The sequence below is a fragment of the Hippocampus bargibanti genome, linkage group LG16 (assembly GCF_051943395.1).
Source record: "Hippocampus bargibanti isolate YZ-2025 linkage group LG16, ASM5194339v1, whole genome shotgun sequence".
NCBI classification, from domain to species: Eukaryota; Metazoa; Chordata; class Actinopteri; order Syngnathiformes; family Syngnathidae; genus Hippocampus; species Hippocampus bargibanti.
In genome coordinates this window covers 9,132,636-9,153,153 of record NC_142749.1, presented here as the reverse complement: position 1 = coordinate 9,153,153, position 20,518 = coordinate 9,132,636, and the positions used below count along the sequence as shown (strand labels likewise).

Below are 20,518 nucleotides of genomic sequence, written 5' to 3'. Positions count from 1 at the left end.
GCACAATGCACAGCACAATGTTGAACTCCGTTATTTAATACTTATCTGCCTATTTTTATTCTTTCTTTGGGGGAAAATGCCTGTTACCACTGTGTTGTATGATTAGATTAGAATATTTAGTGTTTCCCATCTTTTTGTGGTCTGTCAAGTCATCAAGTTAACAGTAGGACGCCTTCCCGGTCCATGCAGCATATGGTTTGTTTCAAAACAATTGTTTACACTAAGATTAGCACTTTTTTCACCTAGACCATTCTCTAAAAAACAGATTGTCCCAACGGTAATATAACAGCCAGCATTGTTTGTGACAGTTAACCGCTTGACTCTTAACACGTTTGTTTTTCGCACGTTTTCCATACACGCGGGAACTGTTGTTCACAAGGTGACGTGATGGGTACAAATGGATACAAAACAAGCCAATTTGATTGAGAGAAAAACAAACAATGTGTAACTAAAGAGGGGGGCACTTTCTATTTCTCGCTGCACTTTTTTTCCTCCTGGAGCGCTAGTACATTGCTCACTGGGGAAAGAAATGAGGGCATTACTCTTAACAAGGGATGCAAAGTGGGAAACTTGCATCGTGGAATGACATCTTGTTTTTGTGTGAACAGTAGAAACGTTACGTCTGACACGGACATGTGCATACATGTTAAGTGTTCTGTTTAGGCATAAGGTGATACGTCGCAACCAAAACAAGCTTTGTCCACCACACGGTCTTACAAGCAGCTTTGGAGCTGGGACAGGTAGGTATGTATGATAACCCACACACCCCTTTTTTTCTTGCCAACTGTAGAACATCATTTTCAATCTTCTTCATTGATGATTGTATACAAAACCCCCAAAGACAGACAGTGAAGCTCCAGAAATTGTATACAAAACCCCCAAAGGAAGACAGTGAAGCTCCAGAAATTAACTCAAGGAATAAACGGTGAGGCCTCGCTTCTAAACCTTCCTCATCTATTGTGTACATTTCCAGTTCAGTTAAAGCCATATTCCAGTGAGTTTTTAAATAGTCTATCGTAAAGGTCAGAGATCATAAAAGCCCATTTGTAATCAGGCATCCTCCCACTCCATTCCAACTTAGAGTGGCAGTGGAGTTCCCGAAATACTTTGCACCCGCCGGGCAAGCACATCAGGAGCTGATGAAAATTCCTTGCCAATTGGTACATCCTGCAGCTTTAGTTAATCCATAGTGCGGTTAGCCAATTGCCGAGGATGAAAGGTATGTTATCTCTGAAATAAACATTTGTATAAGGAACTCGTCAGCCTTATACGAAATCCTTCACCACAAGGGTGAAGGATTTATGCCAGCAATTCACACTTGTCCAACTTCCTGAAACTCACCTCAACATTTTAAATGCTATGAAACGTGAAGTGTGGTGCAAAGTGATTTGGTTATGAAGAGATTCATTTCAAATGCTCACATTGTGTCATGGTTTTTTTAATTGCCTTAAAAAGACGAAGCACAAGTTAAATGATTGGAAAAAAGCATGACACTGGGAAAACACTTTAATTGGTTAGGTCGAACAAGAAAATCAACCAAAAGTCCATTACTGTACCACAAGACCCAAAGCAACACTGATCAATATATACAGTAAGAATACAAGTGAACCACTTTCATATGCAGTAGACTGGGCACATACCAGCTATACAAAAACATTGCGGGCTCCACTATGAAATAGTGTATGATTGTATGTGATTGTGTCCCACATACACCATTTTTTTACATTTAATCTGTGAAAAAGCACATTACGGCCATAATGAACATCATTAAAGATAAATGTTGACCAAAAATAATAATCAGAAAGTATATACAATTTCAAAACATTCTAATTGTTTGTCAAATATCATCCCATAGCTGCTTTGGTTTTCTATGAATTGTTGCAAAAAACAGCAAATATATGCATTTTCAGTTGGAGTGAAGTGTGCAGCAATGCAATGGACGTTTGCTTTGTACTTTTGTCACAGGACCTCTATAACATGCTGTTTGGTCAATATTTAATATCGAAATTCCTACGACACAGGAACCACATGTACAAAACCTTTTTGAAGCCAGAGGACATGGCGGGTGTAGATCACATCTCATTTTAAAATCTATGTAGCTCAGTACGTATTTCGTTCCTACTACGGTTTAAAGTTTGCTCATGTGCTTCTTTGGGGGTTTGGGTGGCTTAATGCAACATGTTGGTTACTCTTGATTTGCAGTATTAACAATTACGAGGCACCCACCTCATTAAAATCTCATCTGAGCAGTGCCATTTATTTGTAACTATTTCCTGGTTTCAAATACGCCGACGGTCTCGTACCAAAAACATGCGGTTTTGCAGAAAAAAGGTACAAATTGTGATTTGTGTTTAGTTTTTCAAGGTGACAGGTGGTTTAATAAATTAAACAAAGAAAGTACAACACTTAGAAGCCGAGCTGCCTTAGCTTGAAGAAAAAATAATAATTTAAAATGATTTTTTGTCCCTATAAAGCACTATTGTTCAGAGAAGAATTATCTAGAATTTAGGGGCATACATTTTTTTGTTTGCATTGATTGGGATTATTTGAATATGTGTTCTATGAGCCTTTATTCGGAAAAAAATCTGTTCCCTTCTTTGTAAATGTACAAATTAAATCAGTTGGATTGCAACAAAACAAGAAATCTGCCCAACAGTTGGCAATTTTCCTCAGAGTGAACTTGTTAATTTGAAAGTCGCCACACGCGTGTTGAAGACTTGATTTGTTAATTTTCAAGGCATAGAAAGGACCGATTCGTTCTTGGCTCAGTCATGTCATTCTCCCTACAAACAAGGCAGTTCCAATTCAGAGCTGGCTGTCATTTCTTTGTATTTGTTGTCCCCTTGGCAAATTTTAGCTTCTTCTAATATGGATGATTCTGGCTATGTTGTCGTTGGGTAGATCCTTAGAGCACAGCCCAAAGCCGCTGGTGAGTAGAGCCAAACTTTTGCATCTAAAAAAATGTTTTGTCTCAAGGCTGCCATATCTCTCGGATACAACTCTTCTTTGACTTTGAAAGGAGCCTGCCACGCCACTAATACTTTACACTTTCACAATGCAATGAAATGTAATACCAAAGCTGCCCGCTTTTACGAGGACAATACTGCTAGTCAAAATCTACACCTGAGGCCATTCCCGCCTTTAAAAACTTTAAACAAGTCCAATCCCATTCGGTGAATGAAATATAGAAAATAAGATAAAAAACAAACTATTGCATCAATGAAGAATATCCTGTTGTCCAAAATAATTGACAACAAACTGTTACTCACCAAAACATGACATAATCACAGCTAAATCAAAGGTTTCTGTATGGACAACATTCGGGGAGTAGGGTCTAATTTATTAATTTTAAATGGTGCAACAACATTATTTAATAGTGACTGAATGAGGGGTTATGAGCCAAAGAAGCTCAATTTGTATGTAATCATCATTTTTGGCTGTCTTGGATCTTTTGAAGTGGTCGGCACCAGATGGGACATTTTAACTGGCCAAAACAGATACATTGAAAAGATTGTAATGAGAAAAAAAAAAATAATAATAAAACGCTTCTCCACATAGAGGAGCCAGATGACATGGCTCGGGCATCTGATTAGGATGCCTCCCTGGTGAGGTGTTCTGGGCATGCCCCACTGACAGAAGACCCTTCGGACAAACCAGGACAGGCTGGAGAGACTATGTCACCCAGCTGCCTGGGAACGCCTCGGGATCAGTCAGGTCGAACTGGAAGAAGTGGCTGGGGAGAGGAAAGTTTGGGCTTCCCTACTGAAGCTGCTGCCTTCGTGACCCAACCTCGGATAAGCGGCAGAAGATGGATGGATGGATTAAAAGGGTTAATTTTACTCTTCTAAATTTCAGTGACAGGTGAAAAAAAAGGGGACCAGTCTGGTAATGATCCAAAATTCAGCATGTGAACAGAATTAGAAATTTTGAAAGCTTCTGCCAGCTCGCAGAGTACCAAGTAAGATGCTGTGTCAGGGTAACAACCATTTTTTTAAAAATCTGTTAATTTTTAAGAGCAGCTGATTTGTTAATTAATAACAGTGTATGTGTACAATTCTTTTATACGGCTGTACAGGTACGGAAATACCAAAATACATTGAAAATCAACCCCAAAAGCTAAAAGCTGTGACACTAATATCAAATATAGCCTCACTGAACGACAATTTCCGAGAATTGTTAGCTAGGTCCAATTGAATGTTGTGCAACCTGGTGTTTGGTGAATGGAGGGAGACGCGATTGACCCAGATGTCTGCACTCAAATTCATGTCTGGGAAACGGTCTGGCCAGTCCATTTCATCGATGCCTGTTTTGCAAGAACAGTTGGAACAATCCAGCCACATGATGTCAAGCATTGTCTTATATTCAGAGGAAGGCAGGGACAAGCACACCAGCATATCATTTCACAAATTGTCTGATGAGCTCAACTTCGGTGCCTAATGGCAATCTGGCGAGCAAATGAAGGGCTGACCATGTGCAGCCTCACACGGTGAACATAACATGCACGTTGCAAAAAATAAAAAAATAAGCATAGAACACAACAGCGGTAGTAATATTTTGCGCACATACACAAATAAATCATGTTTGTAGAATAATGATGTTTACTGCTGTTACTAATGATGAGAGAGTGCAACCATTTTAATTATACTTCAAAGGTTTTTCAACTTTTCAAGTCAAACAAGTGATATGAAACGAGAATTTGTTGACAGTTGATATCTACCCTCAGAGCAACCTTGTTACGGATGCTCTTAGCCAGTCCATTAAAAAAAGGTGACCACTTCATGCCGTCGATTCCAACTTTAATATCAATGCAGAAAAAGGACGTTTTATCCAAGTGTCCACAAATGACAAGAAAGTTAAAGAAAAATGAAAGATTCCTTCACATTTACACTTTATATTTAATCCCCAATGTGCCCCCCCCCCCCGCTGCTTCTCTGAAAAAATACTAATACATTTCTCATTTTAATCCTCATCAATCGATCCAAAAATCCAAGAGGAACGGATTAAATTTACATCTGATAAGCAAGCAACATCTTTAGAATCTCAAATATAAATACTTTTTTTTTTAATCCGGCTTTTGTTTCCTAGGTTTTGACTGCAGGTGTAACTAATGAAGTGCCCACAGTGTCAAACATGTTTTCCAGCCTGCTGGTAAGTGCCATTTTGATTTGGAGGCTGTTTGAATGTTTGCTTTGCAGCATGCATCTAGCCAAAACAGAAACGTACAATCTGAAGCGGATGTAGAAAAAACCCTCCCCCCACCCTTACATTCCCCTCCCTCTCAAAAAGGCAAATAGACAAATATGGCTTAAAAGAGGAGATATAATTATCCACGAATATGAACTCATAACTATCAAGAAACAGTACAAAGCCATTGTTAAAGATTTGTCTGGCAGCAAAAGATGTTACTTGATTTTAAAAAAATTAAAAGTAAGAATTCCACATTTTACTCATGAAACATGATGGGAATGGCCAGACCCGCCAGGATCCTTGGCACATGGACTGAGATGATTTCTCCAATCATCTCTGGGAAGCTCACCTTGGTGTTCATCGACTGAGCTTGCACAAACAGGTCATATGTAAACTGTTGCAGCTTCTTCACCATCTAAAATACAACAGAATCGAGATGGACAAATAAGGGGTCAAATTTTAACACAGCGTTTAAGCTCTGAGGGACATAACTTTATTTTATTAGTATGATACATTTTTTTGTCTGAAATTGGCTGGCAACAATTTCAGGGTGTAGCCTTGCCTACTGCCCAAAGACAGCTGACATTGGCTCCTGCACAGCCCCCGACTATTGTGAAGGAGAAGCGGATTACAAAATAGGCAGAGGGGTGGATGATTTTCTTAAAATGGCCAGTGATTTTTTTTTTTTTTTTGGGCCCATTGACAGTGCACTAGGTTAATGTTGTCCATCAGCAGGAATATCATTTCTTGTTTTTGCCTATGATGCAGACAAACACCTTTAATCATGTTATCTATCCTACCATTGTTTTCTCTTCCAGTAATTTCCGTATAATTAAAACACTGCTGGGGGGGAGGGACACTGAACCTTGATATCAGTAATTTAACATTGGTGTCGGAGATCTTTAGGAGTCTGTGTGGAAAAAAAATGAAAAATCTAAAACTCATAACATTATGGGCATGTGCAAATACTTGTGTGGATAAAATGAAACAATTATGTTTTTGCAAGACAGTTTATGTATACAAAATGTATTCCCGTCTGTCAGCGAATTTAAGAGTATTGTTTACGATATATGCCATTATATGAGCACTTGATCTTTGCCAAAACAATCCGTGCATCTCACAGCCATGTCAATTTGAGATTTTTACTAGGTGTTAATCCAGAAAGTAAAATACAGTGATAATAATCCGTTTCAGAAACTTGTTCGAAAACCGATTTGTTCAATGACCGAAACAGCACTTTCCATTAAAATCAATGTAAAAAAATCTTAATCTGTTCAAAGTCTAGAAAACAATTTACCTATTTCATCGCATAAACCGGATAAAAACTTAATAATCATGTGTAGGTCATGTGTAAAATTCTATAAAAACAAACTTATTTTCACCAATTTTTAATATCAACATTAACATCTGTACATGAAAATCTATCTTTCTGCCACGGGGCATGTTGGCACCTATACCAGCGGTCTTTGGGCAAACACAGGGCACACTAACTTTTCAAACCATCCTCTGCTTGCTTTAAAATCATACTATTCAGGAGATCTTAACCAAATATGTCAGCATTTTCGCAAAAATAAAACAACAATATTAATGCGTCGGTCACAATGAGACAATGAGGAAGACGTGACATATAACGAAGTGACGTATAAGGAAGCACAGGGTAGTTGAGTGATGCATTCAGGTGCAGTCAGTTTGGTTGAGAAGCAAATTTCGGTTGTATACCGGGGCATAAAAAATAGGACATTTTTGGTTGGAAACCGAATGGGATGAGAACAGAGACGTTCGAAAACCGAGGTTTGACTGTAGTTTGCCACACATGGGATTTAGCCACAGGTGCTTCCGCTCAAGCAGCAGAAATGAGTTTGTGACGGGGAGTGGAAGCATTAGTGGCTAGAACCAAACTGTGTTTATACTTTCTGGGCCTATATTTGACACCCGTGGACAGCGTGATTATGACAGTGTATTTTGGACTGCCCACAATCAAAGGCTCTTTAAAGATTCAAAGGGTTTTTTATTCTAAAACGAGACAGAACCTATTGTTCCTTCTGTTTGGAGCCTGGCAAAAATGTGCGCATTTCACTTACTATGTGGAGGGAGTCCATCAACCGCGTGAGGTAGAAGAACCTTTGCGAACTGGCTGCAAGGCGCTGATTCACCAGCCGGTTGAGTTCCTTGATGTAGGTGTGGCGCAACTCGTCAAAGTAGTTTTGGCTCTTCAGGCCTTCAACTGGAACTAATAAGACAAACAAAACAAAATATATACATGTATTGTATTATATACATATAGTGATATCGATGTACTTATATATTTTTTCTCTATATTTTTCGATATAGCTATATACGTATCGAGATAGATAGATATTAATAAAACACATTTCAGTGGCCATTGCCCGTACTTTAGCAGGATCTCAACTAATTTATTTATGTTGAGAAAATAAACATATTCATTGAACTTCTAAATTCAAGGAAAAAAGTATACTATTAATATATTTTTTTACATTTACAGTAAAGTCTCGTTATGTCGATATTTTCGGGAGTCGGAAAAAATATCGATATAACCGGACTATCGATATATCCGATCCTGCGGCATGTAAATTTTCTCCTTGCGTTCATAGAAATAGTATCGTAATAAGCAGTACTATCGATATAACTGATATCGATATAACGAGACTTTACTGTATTTACTTTCAATTTATATGTGACATTTTCACACAACATTGAATTGCTTTTTGATTGACATTTTTTAATCATTATTTAATGATTGGCAATCATGATCATTTCTAAGGTAAGGGGAGAAAAAAAATCCTATTACTGTATATTTTCAATGCCAGACTATCTAGTCTCCCAAAGGAAGTTTCATGATTTGGAACTTGTTTTCTGAAGCTGCTACCAACATTTTTTAATATAATGTATTGGATTTTTCTGATCGGTCTTTTCCGTAAAAAACAACACCAATCAGTAACTTTTTGAAAAATGGGACTTCACGACCCATTTTAAACCAAGGCGGCATAAGAAAAATTGTCAAATGTGTGTGTTTTTTTTAACAAGTGTATTTACCGTTAGTGATCAACGATCCCTCTAAAAGCCCCATTTTAATACTTTGCCACAACAACAAAAAGAGTTTCCATCTTGGTAACTTGCGTGTTTGTAATGGGGGGATCACAGCACGCGATCAAAACAACGTGTTCCCACGGCTTTGCTAATGTTGTGAACTGACGAACGTTTCAGGCTCAATGACAACACGTTAGCTACAACTCATTCTTGGCATTGCAACATCAAACAATTCTCTTAAATTAGCTGACAGACGGGAATACATTGCATCATGATCGTTAAGGTTCCCTCGTTAATGTTGACCCAGATTTTTTATGTTCTACGTAGCCCGGATATCAAACAATCAATCCATCGGTTGACCTTTCTCCAGTTACTTTGTTTCTTCATCTTCGGAGGTTGAACAAAGTAAGAAGCCGAATTGGACAAAATAGGGAGTAGAAGTAGAGATACCTCCCTTCAAAAATAAGAAAATTTGAAAAATAAATACATCAAGCACAGATGCTTCATGACTTTCCAATCCTGCTCTTGAACATTGATGGAAGTGGGAACAGATCGCCCGGTCAAACAAAAAAAATATCCAGAGTCATCACTGCAGTGGCTCCATTTTTCACTCACTTGTGGAGAATACCCAAGACAAAAGAAAAGAGAAAAGAAAAAAGAAAAGAGATCTTTGCCCAAGTGGGCAAAGATCTCTTTTAGAGATGGACGACTTTAATGATGGAAGTCACACTTTAACATCGCTAGTCTGCGACGAAAGCGCTCTCGTGCGGGGAATCAAAAAAACTGAGTTGTGGTTTACATCTACCATCTAGTGGTAAATGATGATATTTTAACTTACAGTGAAAACCGGGGGAAAAAACTAAAAAGTAAAAGTAAGTATTCGGGGGGGGGGGGGGAGAAAACAAAAGTCAGAAAAGTGCCAACTTACCAATGCTGAAGAGGAGCAGGGCCTTCATGCAGAGGTATTCCTCCTGCGTGAGTTGCATCAGTACAAGCTCCTGCGACAGGTGTTTCATTCGCATGCAATGGTCGTACATGGTAGAGATATGCATCCGATGCCTGCACGCGGTAAGAAGAGCGAATGGTGAGGTTACGAGGTCACGGAAACACTCAAATCGCGAGAGAAAAACGAGGCGTTAAAACGTTTTACACATTTGACATTTGGGTGCGTGATGAGCTGCAGGAGAAGAGTAGTGAGGCTGCTGCCAAATTGATGACAACTGTAAAGCGGAGGGGACAAATCAGCATTTCCCTCCTCGCAATGTTAGAATAGGAAAAAAATATGAATTGGGTATTTCCCGTTCTGACAAGCGCAGGATAGCGAGTGACCAGAGGTTGGCCGCACATGTTAAATCGTTCCGCTTCTGTTCTATTTGATTAAGATTTGGGAAATTACCACATTGTACGAAAGCTTGAGACACCACAAAAAAGCAGGAAAAGGATATTTCATCAATTCTAAATTGAAGCGGGGAAATGTAATGGAACATTTTAGATCACTTTGCAAAATATGACTGACCCCATCTAGCCCCACCAACGCCTGACCTTACAAATGTTTGACTATACTTTCTGATCACATCTGTAGTTCTTCTGATAGAAGCCAGGGGCCTTTTATTTATACAACGGCAAAATAACAGATTTCTATCTCATCTCATCTCATTTTCCGTACCGCTTATTCCTCATTAGGGTCGCGGGGGTTGCTGGAGCCTATCTCAGCTGTCTTCGGGCACAAGGCGGGGGACACCCTGAATTGGTTGCCAGCCAATCGCAGGGCACACAAGGACGTACAACAGTCACTCTCACACTCACACCTAGGGACAATTTGGAGTGGTCAATCTGCCTGCCAAGCATGTTTTTGGAGCGTGGGAGGAAACCGGAGGACCCGGAGAAAACCCACGCGGGTCCGGGGAGAACATGCAAACTCCACACAGGGAGGCCGGACCGGGACGCGAACCGGCGACCTCTGCACTGTGAAGCCGGTGTGCTAACCACTCGACTACCGCGCCGCCCACAGATTTCTATGAGCAAGTGTAATTTGTTTTTGTCATCAAATTTCTCACTCATTAGCTTCAAGAGCTGTTCCAGCAGGGAAGAAAATATGCCCCTGCCTGGGATGAAAATATACAACACATTTTTTACTATGGCTGAGGTCCTGACAAGACTGTTTTCTATCAGCAGAGCAGATCTGTGCACTTCGTATGATGATGCAGTTTAAACCAGCTTCCTCAGTGACATACTGTTGTTTTGTTAATGAGCAGCTAACAAAATGTTACTCGCGCGAGGCAGGCACGAAAACTATTTGGACACAAGCCCCTCAAGTCAATCCGTTCGGTGTGAATTCCACACCTTGAAGCATTTTAACACAGGCAAAGTGTTTGTATGCATTCACACTACCTGCCGTTTTAAGTAGCATTGATGAAAGTGCTAAATGTTCATCACTTCACAAAATGTAAGGTGGACAGCACATTGACTGACTGCTTAGATTGATATCACTGACTACTCATGCTAACACTATAGGGTGTTTACGCTTCAACTGCACAGAGGCCAAGCGTGTTAAACCGTGACACCTGGCTACAGTAATTATGGATATTTCATGGTATTTTATTTTATATTTTTATGGGAGTGTAGGGAAAAAGGAAGTGCCTGTATGAGGTTGTTTTCTAGTAATTGTGTTTGGAGCTAAGGCCATTTTGAAGAAAGTCCAGTACTTTTTAATGAAACGTGATGGGACTGTAAAGAGATGTGACAGTGAGGTGCTACCAAACTGATTAGACTCCACTAATGCTACCCGCTTCAACCTATTCTTATTTGTCAGATCTCTTCCTACCTGTGATAGCTCGTCTTTCATGTGCAGACCAAACTCTTAGCGGCAATTAGAAGAGTGCAGTTGGCGCAAAACGTGCAACGAAGCGCCTGAAGCTTAGAGGCGATCGGCGTCTAAAGGTGTGCTACGCCTCCACATCGCCCAACAATTATTCAATCCCCTCTGAATTTGGTGTCTCGTGACAATGAACTGAGGCGGCTTTTTTGTCGAGACTTGGCTTGGCAAGAGTTAGTAAGCCGCCAAGTGACAGGGAGCACTTTGGTCCATTAACACTTAGCGCTCACATTTCTTTCAAATAGCTCAAATTACCCACCGTTTCTGAATTACACGGTCTCCACCAGCTGTAATTTACTTTCTCCAATTTGAATCTGATAATCCACCACACATCTTGAAGAACAACTGAGTTATTGGTCTTCTATCCTGATGCTGAAGTTGGTGACTTAAATTTACTCTCACGTGTAATTTTCACAACTTGCAACTCTTAAGTAGAGCCTAATGTGGTCACAAAAACGTGGTGGGAAATATAGTTTGAACACCTGTAGGACACATTTTCATGTGTAATATCCAGACAATTTTCTTTCCCTCTTAAGATTTACCGGTTGCGCCAGAGCCTATTATCGCGGGTTTTTTTGCCAAGAGGCAGGCTACTCCCTGGATTGGATCTTTAACAAACGTTTGTTTGCAATGAGATTTAGAAAATCTGGCATTTGTTTTAGGAAAAAAATGGACCAGTTCTGTGGCCTAGTGATTATTGTGTCACAGGTGTGAGGCTCTGGGTTTGAATTTGACTTCAGATCTATCAGTGTACAGTTTGCATGTTATCTTGCATGCAATTGTTTTCTTCCGGTACTCTGGCTCTCCCTCCCAACATACCAAAAACATGCTTGATTCGACTAAAGTAGATAGATAGGAAAGTGAATAGTCTCCATTGTGCCCTGCAGTTGACAAACGAGCAGTGGGATAACTCACCTGCAAACTTTAAAAATAAGGACAGGCAATATAAAAAAGAGTGCAAAACTTTTGAATCTATTAAATAGACACAGAACTTTTTAAATACACAGATGGCTAAAAACTGGAATCACAATGAAAAACAATACTATTTTTGTAGGGTTGAATTATGCATGGTCAGTCGATATCAAACCTGATTTCCCTTCAAAAATAAAAACTACTACCACTTACCTGTTATAATAAGCTGAGCAAATGACCTAAATGCATTAGTGTCTTGAAACGAAAACAAAAGTGCCTAATTCCATAACTTTATAAATTTTAGTAGGACCTTTTTGCGCATTGTTTTTTATAATGTTGGCGTAAGCTGCCAGCCCAAACTCATCTGAACACTCTCTTTGTCAAACACTTTTTGTTGCTGCTTTGCATAATTGCAGCGTTTGGTGTCACGTTTGAGAAGAGTGCAAGCGGGAAAAGAGGAAAATTAAATCGCACACTAATGGAAATACAAATTATGACCCACCCTTCTCCCGGTCTTATAAGCAATATCACCTTTACACTCTTAATTGAAATCAATAACCTACAGTTCAGATGATGCTTTAAAATAACATTTTAACTCATCAGTGGCTAACACTATTTTTCTCATACTTAGGTGAAAAAATACCTTCTAGATATGAATAGGTTCTTACCTATTGTAAGCATTAGAATTCTTTCCACGGGTCACCCCGCAGAGTCTGTGATAACCAATATTCTCAACTGAATCTGCTAAACTCAGTTGGGCAATCAGTTTGAATGATGAGAACTAATGTTCCTCACTTTAACCCCATAGTAATGAAGGGACAAAGGCTGAAAAGCATGCACCTATTTATCGTTGAAGGGAAATCCTTTGAAAAAAAAAATAGATTCTACAAAAAAAAGCAGGGCATCTTGAGCAAGTGAGTGGAAAAGACATGAGCCAGCAGGAAAATGATGTTATAATGTGTCAATTGAATTTGATACGTTACTCATTGAAGACGAGATCGGGCGCGAAGTACAGCACCCTGCCGTTGGCGTTCTTGTAAGACCGCCACCCCAAGGCAAACACCATCACAGTCATCCAAGAATTCTGGATTACAGTCATTTGGTCATCCACATGTAGAGTCCTAAAACCTATGGCGATAATGTCAGCAATTTTAAACCACTTCGACAGACTTGAAAGTTAAAATTCTAAAACATTTTTATCACTGGGCGGATAAGTGGTTAACATATCAACCTCACAGTGCAAAGGTATCGGGTTAAATTCCCACTCTGGCCTCCATGTGTGGAGTTTGAATGTTCTCCCCGGGCCTGCATCGGTGTTGTCTGGGGACTATGGTTTCCTCCCCATTCTAAAAACATGCATAGCAGGCTGATTGAACTCTCTAAATTGTCCCTCGGTGTGAATACGAGCGAGGATGGCTGTTCGTCAGTGCGTGTGCCCTGTCTTTGGCTGGCAACCGGTTCGGGGTGTCCCCAGCCTACTGCCCAGAGATAGCTGACTGCCCAGAGATAGCTGAGATAGGCTCCAGCACACCCCGGGACGTTTGTGAGTATAAGCGGATGGGAAAATGGATGGATGGATGAATGTTTATCTTGGCTGATCGAGGAAAAAAAGAAATCAATTCAATGTGTCGCCATGTCGGATTCCCCATCTATCAATTTTAGGGTCACTACTTTTTCATTTTTGTTTTGCCATGTGGTTTTGAAACTCTAGTCAGAAGCAATGGATATTTTATTTCTTTATTTTGGGTGATTATATTTATTGATTCATCCTTTCATGTCCAAAAAAAACAAAGTATTTCTCCATCCAAATATGATCTTGTGGGCCACAATGCATTATTTCATTCAAATTCTAACAACTGTAGTGAGACAAATGAGCCCAAAAAAAATGATGAATTATTTTCATCCCCCGTGGAGGTTCACAAAGTTAAAAAAAAGCCTTGCCTCATTTGGCTTTTGCCACAGGTGCTTCTACTTAACCAGAGGCTAAATGAGTTTCCTGGTAGCACCTGTGGCTCTAGCCCAACTGTGGCAGCCCTGTGACTTTTATCCTGTCCTGAATTTGACAACTTTGCTAATATCTTCACACACTCAATCTGAAAAACACTTGAAACCAAGTTGTTACCTGGAAGTCCTTTTGCCCATTTGACCACTTTGACCAGTTGTCTTTCTCCAAGCTCATTGAGGCTGGTGAGCAGAGTCGCTGCTGTGTCGGGCTGGCCGTAGTCGTAACCGGCATTCACCATCTCCGGCTCAATGGACTCCAAGATGTTGAGGAAGACCAGTTGGGAGTTGGCATTCAGGATGGACACAGGGGTGAGATTTTGGACAACCTCTGTTTTATTAATAACTGGATGATCCTCTGTGGTGTTTTTGGGTTGTCCAATTTTTTTCAGTTTGCGTGCTACGAAATGGGGGAGGGGGAAACAAAACAGATGCAGATGTCAGTTTTTTTTTTTAGCTTAGTTCTGGTTCACACACATACTGTAATATTTTTTTTCAGTCAGTCATTCAGATTAAAAAAAAATTCTTTCAAATTGGACAATATTTATTTGTATGCCTGTCTCTAAAAAGTGACGATTGCAGTTCGGTGAATTGAAGTCATCCCACTTTAGATATAATCAATGTAAACATGCTTAACTCCTTCACTGCCAAAAATGTGTCCAGTCCAGTGCAGGGTTTTTGTCATTGTCACTCGAATTCCAGGACCCACAGAATATTGAGTTTTAGGACTACATCAACATTCAATGCAGCGTATGAAACCTTAGACACTCTTCTTTCATCAGAAAAATTGTTCATTCCTTAGTTATATGGGGCTGGAGTATGAGTTGCAAGTGGGGGCGGCTGCACAAATGGGATGGAAAAAAAATTGCCAGAGGTCTGAGCAAAACCCGAACAAATTCAGGAATGGCGCTCAACGTCATATTTTCATTTCTCGAAAAAATTGGGGAACGGCAATGAATGAGTTAATGTATCCGGTGTGCTTTTATGAAACCCTCTTGAAAAGTAAACAATACAAAGACTAATCTAATCTCTTAAACCTTTGAGTCATATTGAACAGACGAGTCTCATCTGGTGGAAAGGTCCACGGCCATCTTGTATGAGGGATAGCTTTTTTACCCTCTACCACCCCACCCTCTCCCCTTCTCCCTCCCTGGCTTCTTTAAAAAAAATCATACCTAAAGTATTGCAGGGTTAGAAAGACATGTTTGAAGCACAACACTTGGTAAATTGTGGCCATTTGCATTACATTTCATATTCATCCTTCGCTAAAAAGCAGAGTGAAATTGAGAGATGTGGAATGGAAAAAGTGCACTGGGGAAATTGAGAGAGGGCAAAGAGAAAAAAGGTGCACTCGCCAACCTGTGGCAGATGTTGCATCTAACAATCTACTCCGATCGACCAAGTGACGTACTTTGATGGAGTAGAATCCACTAATGTTTTTTGTTGCTCTTTCTGAACCTTTAAGGTTTATCGCTATTCAAAAAACTTCCTTGGTCATACCATACAAAGAGTAACGGGTTCTCTTCAAAGAATCGTCTCTTAAAATAGTGGCACTTTTTTTCTTACAACAGAAGGTACCAGTCATTTATTTGAAATAAGGCTGTAGTTTGGTCATGTTACTATTTGATGAATGGCGATATTATTTCAGATGATTAGTATTAGAAAATCTGACATTATCCAGAAGTGCGGCCTGCTGAGAAGTATGGCTTGTACAAAAGAGTTCTCAAAATTCCAGACAAAACGTTAACTTGTCAACGTGGTGGGGCCACAAACGTATCTTTCAGAGGCATGCGGTTAATCCGTCCAAGGTGAAATGCTGACTAGTAAAGTTAGCACTCTTAAATCCTGAAGCGGTGGAGCTCACGTAAGGCTTTACGGCCTCTGAGCCTGGACGTAAATCACCAAGTGTGTGGCGCCAACAGAAGAATATGCGTGTTGTTGTTGTTTTTTTTTTTGGGGGGGCGTGGCCCAGTCTCAGCTCTGACCCTTGGACTAGTGTGAATATTGCTAAACTGAAGCAGTCGTTTAATATATATATATATATATATATATATATATATATATATATATATATATATATATATATATATATATATATATATATATATATATATATATATATATATATATATATATATGACTCCTGGTCACCAGGACTGGTGACAGCACAAGCTCAAACACATAGCTGTTCGGAAAAGCAGTCAAGATTTATTTCAAAAGTGAGCAGAAGCGCATAAAGTATTTTTAAGATACATCATATTTATGAGACACAGAAAGAAAAGAAGGATAGCCAAAGCTTTCCAGGTTTGACGTGCTTATTGTAGATGTTAAAAGAATGGGTGGAAAACAGCCACATGAAATATTAAATTTTGCGTTTCCTTCCTTGTGGCGTTCTCGAAGCACTCTGCCAGAATGGAAGTTCCTATTTATGGACATAGAATAATTGTATACAGCTAAAAATCATTTTGGTGGTTAATTTTTTCTGCTCTGCCGAACGACCGACGGTGAGGTGAACAATAATTGTCTCGTAGTTTCCTCTGTGTGGAAAGACTCTCTTATTAAAACTGCTACTTCACTTTGCACCTCACTTGGCTCAATATTGAATTGCCAGTTTTAGACACAACTTAAGCCAGCCTCAAACGAGGTGGAGGTGAGAGCAAATTGCAGATTATATAGGAGTGTCATTTGTGAGGCTAACCTATCTAAATTTTTATCCCATGACAAACATCAAATAAAAGGGTTTAATTAAAAGTTCCTGCTGGGGATTGTCAGGCACGGCCTTGATTCTTTTGTTGTAGATAGATGTAAACAGGTTCTGTTGCACTAACCGTAGTGTAACCCCTCACCTACCCCTTCAAATTGAAGCCAACATAAACAGAAAATTTCCAATGAATTGATTCAGAATCTTTTAAGCGCCAATAAAGCCTTCAATCAGATTGTTTTCCAATTTTGCAGCGTTCAAAACTACAATGGGCTTTGTGAGTGTCGTGAATAGCCGACTTTTTAAATTTGAAAAGCTAGTGGCAGGACTCATATGATGCATTTTATGTCATGCTGATACATTGACAGATACATTTGCGAGAATTTGGTCCTGAGCCATACAAGGAGATGAGCTGTCTTGTGTGCAGAGTTGCACCCCCCCTTTTTTCCCTATTCATTCGTCAGATGAAGAGCTCTAAATATCACCGCGGGATGGTCGGTGAATGACGACAGCTTGGAAAGAGCTGCATCCTGCTTCTACATAAAAAAAAAAAACGCTCATTCGGTCTTATTTGAGGAAATAATTAACATTCCAGGAATAATAAGGAATTCATCTCATCAAAAATGGAAACCTTTCAAATGGTACTTGAGCAGATGCCAAACTGAACAAAATAAAAAAAACTGTCGTTTTCCTCCCTTTTAAGACTTTCCAGAACTGAAAGAAATAAAATTGTCTTCAAAATGAAACAACTACATGTACTATTCCACGATGAACTAGTAACATGGACTCAAGTAGAGCGCCGGCTGACCTCCCCCATGCCCGAACAATACTAATTTGCACCAGAATGATGGAACAGATTCAAATCTGGATCATAGTCAAAAATTAATCACTTTATCCTGTTATCCTTTTGCAGCTGCACATCAAAATTTATTATATTTTGTTCTCATTGAGCTGCACTGTTAAGTGCAAATTGCGATGTGTTCAAAAGAAAATATGCATTACCAAAGACTTGTTTCTTTTAGGACAAAACCAAAAAATATTGCATCTCCTTTTTCATTGTTTCTGGAAAATACAATTGTTACAGTTTTGCATAAAAAAAGGAGGGAATCTGTTTTTTAAACAGAGAACCCTAATATTCCCATCTTTTTTTCTTACATTTTAGATGTAAAAAAAATGCAACGACTAACACGTACACGCTTTTTAGGAGGATAATAAAAATGGGAAAATGTCTGATATGTTGGCCTCTGAATCTCCACAAAATGTGTCTAAATGGTGCTGTGACATGCCGCAAGTGAATGACACATTTATGATGAGAACATGCGTGAAAAAGGAGCCTCTTTTCAGGCCCAACTAGAAAAGGTGTGCCTTTTTATGACCAATCACTGCATTAGAAGGCATTTTTGCTCCGCGGGTTAGTCACTGACTAGTGGCCAAATTACCGGCATGTCTGCTGCTTTAATTCGCACGTCTCGTGTCAGCTTTGTGCCTGCTGTACCATTTTCACTGTAAACAGAATGAGGAAATGGAGGGGAACTGGAAATTGAACACAAGACCAAAATTAGTCCACTACTTGTCAAATCTTACAGCCTAATATGACAAGCAGATGTGGCTGACAGTAAGGGGAAGTGAATGAAATAGGTCTAAATTGCACGGGCGGCTCAGTCAGGGGCTTGATTATCAATAACATCCCCTATTGTGATGATGCCGCAATTGAAGAGTTGTCAAGGATGTGCCGTGGGCAAAGACTAAAGTGCTTGGTCTTTCTTGGCAAATCACTCGCTACTTTTACAACTTCGCCTTCCCCGTAATGTTTTGTTCACGCGGTGCACCAAAGCTTATTATCGCTCATTAAAATGGCAACTGAATACAGAACACGCTTGTGATTACTAAATCAAGTGTTAAGGATGAATGAGCATTTTTACATTAAATAACATGAGCATTTGGCTCATTTTCATATCATTTGCTCAACGACAACTACGACGCTCGTAAAAACGAATAGTTGAGCAGATTTTGCTTTGATGCCACCTTGCTTTTTTATGTGGGTCAAATGTCTCCTTGTGATAAAAAAAGTTATTGATGATTTCAAATTTTAGCCTTTGAAAATCAGGATAATTCTGACTGACGAAGCCAAATTATGTATCACAGAGCGACCCCCTGGTGTATTGCAGCACCGTAACGAGGCTCAATCCGGTGGCATTAACAGTAAAAAAGGCCTCGCTGTCAAAGGAGGACCATTTGTAAAAAGCAAAAAAATATATATATTTCAGCAGTCGTGAAAAAATTCTTTATATATACAAAATTGTTTTAAAATCCAAAGTGTATTATATAAATAATTTTCATCTTTTAGCTGAACACTGCCAATAAAATTTTCAGAAGGATATGACGTGGATTTTGTTATTGCTAAATAGATGTCAAAATCATACAAATATATTTGTTTATGTATGTTAAAAGATAGTATTCACAACAAACTGAACCAGTTTCAACATCTTTCAAGCAGGGCTGTGGAACCGCCATATTGTTTATTATTGTGAAAGCCGATCTACAGCCCTCTTACGAAGAGAACAGCTTCACTTAGGTCCAGTGTGACGCTGAGAACTACAAGGATCCAATCCACCATTATCTGTCAGTTTTCTTCGTCAAAGAGCTATACTGGCATTTAAATTTTTTTTTTTTTGTTGATAATATTTTTGGCCACCCTACCTCCAAGAGTCATCCCAGCTTCAAAGCACTTCTTCAGTCTGCATGATGGACAGTTTTTTCTCCTCAGTTTGTCAATGGTGCAGTCATTCTTGCTGGCGCACAAATATTTCTGCTTGCCTGAAGAGGAGAGATGTCACGTTTAGGTCAGCAAAGAAAGAAGGGGCAATATCTTATGTCATTTTGATTTAAAGTAAATGATGTGTGTTCATCCACTAGTCCTCCATTCTAACTCTTATTTACCTTCTGCTGCTCTTTTGAAAAACACCTTGCAACTGCCGCAGGTGAGTGCACCATAATGGCACCCAGACGCCTCGTCCGAACAGATCAGACAAGCTCTCTGTGGCGGGTAGAAGAACTCCATCGGGATCATGTGCTCTCTGCTGTTGTCAAACCTCCAGTCGGCCACCAAAGAAAAAATGTAAGTACACTCGTTAATATCACAAATGGGCCTAACCACTTCAGAAACTTAACATAGATATCTAACATGTTCAATGATGACATTTTCTCCTATTTATACTTTTCAATTCACACTCATGTCTCTCGATGGCTTTTAACATAGTTTGCACTGTTAGCTTTGAATGCAGAATTTAATTTAATTGTTTTTTTTACATAGTTAACTTCATATACCTGTATTATGTTGATTGTTGTTTTTACCTCATTGCTGTGTACAATGCATGGTGTGTGTGTTTTTTATGTTAATCCCACAACATTTATTATAATATGTGCTGACTGGCCTGACATGATCATATGTATCAAAAAGCTATAAATCGCTTTTTAATTTTATTTAGTTTCCTTGAGGAAGTACAATCCATCTCACTTGAGCATCGTTTGGTAGCTTTACTGCAGAATTTGTTGAAATTAGGACCTCCAGTCAAAATACTGTAGCTTTTTGCTTCAAATAAATGTCTGGGACACGGTTATCTACCATAGCTATCTTAAATTTGAGAGGTAAAGCAGGACTTTAAACCTGTAATACGAAGCATCTGCAAGCACTGAGGATGTTAAAACAGGGTGAGTTATAGGGTTTCACGTTGTGTAATAAATCGACAACACTTCACTGCGCTTTTTCAACTGGGGACGGTGTTGGAAATATT

At 39.3% G+C, this 20,518-nt stretch overlaps 1 protein-coding gene and 1 long non-coding RNA gene across 2 annotated transcripts in view; one reads left to right on the top strand and one right to left on the bottom strand.

Annotated features, from left to right (window-relative positions):
- Positions 1-58: 58 nt before the first annotated feature.
- The window catches only part of LOC148886318 (androgen receptor-like), a 27,644-nt gene continuing 7,184 nt past the window's right edge, over positions 59-20,518 (bottom strand). The window contains exons 2-8 of the mRNA XM_089017474.1: positions 19,665-19,816; positions 19,425-19,541; positions 14,145-14,423; positions 13,006-13,150; positions 9,164-9,294; positions 7,269-7,417; positions 59-5,602 (exon numbers count right to left, since the gene is read on the bottom strand). Coding sequence (XP_088873600.1) covers positions 5,444-5,602; positions 7,269-7,417; positions 9,164-9,294; positions 13,006-13,150; positions 14,145-14,423; positions 19,425-19,541; positions 19,665-19,816 — 1,132 coding nt within the window. The 3' untranslated portion in view covers positions 59-5,443. The remainder of the gene's footprint in view (positions 5,603-7,268; positions 7,418-9,163; positions 9,295-13,005; positions 13,151-14,144; positions 14,424-19,424; positions 19,542-19,664; positions 19,817-20,518) is intronic.
- The window catches only part of LOC148886317 (uncharacterized), a 27,296-nt gene continuing 26,487 nt past the window's right edge, over positions 19,710-20,518 (top strand). The window contains exon 1 of the long non-coding RNA XR_016117909.1: positions 19,710-19,842. This is a non-coding gene — a long non-coding RNA (uncharacterized LOC148886317). The remainder of the gene's footprint in view (positions 19,843-20,518) is intronic.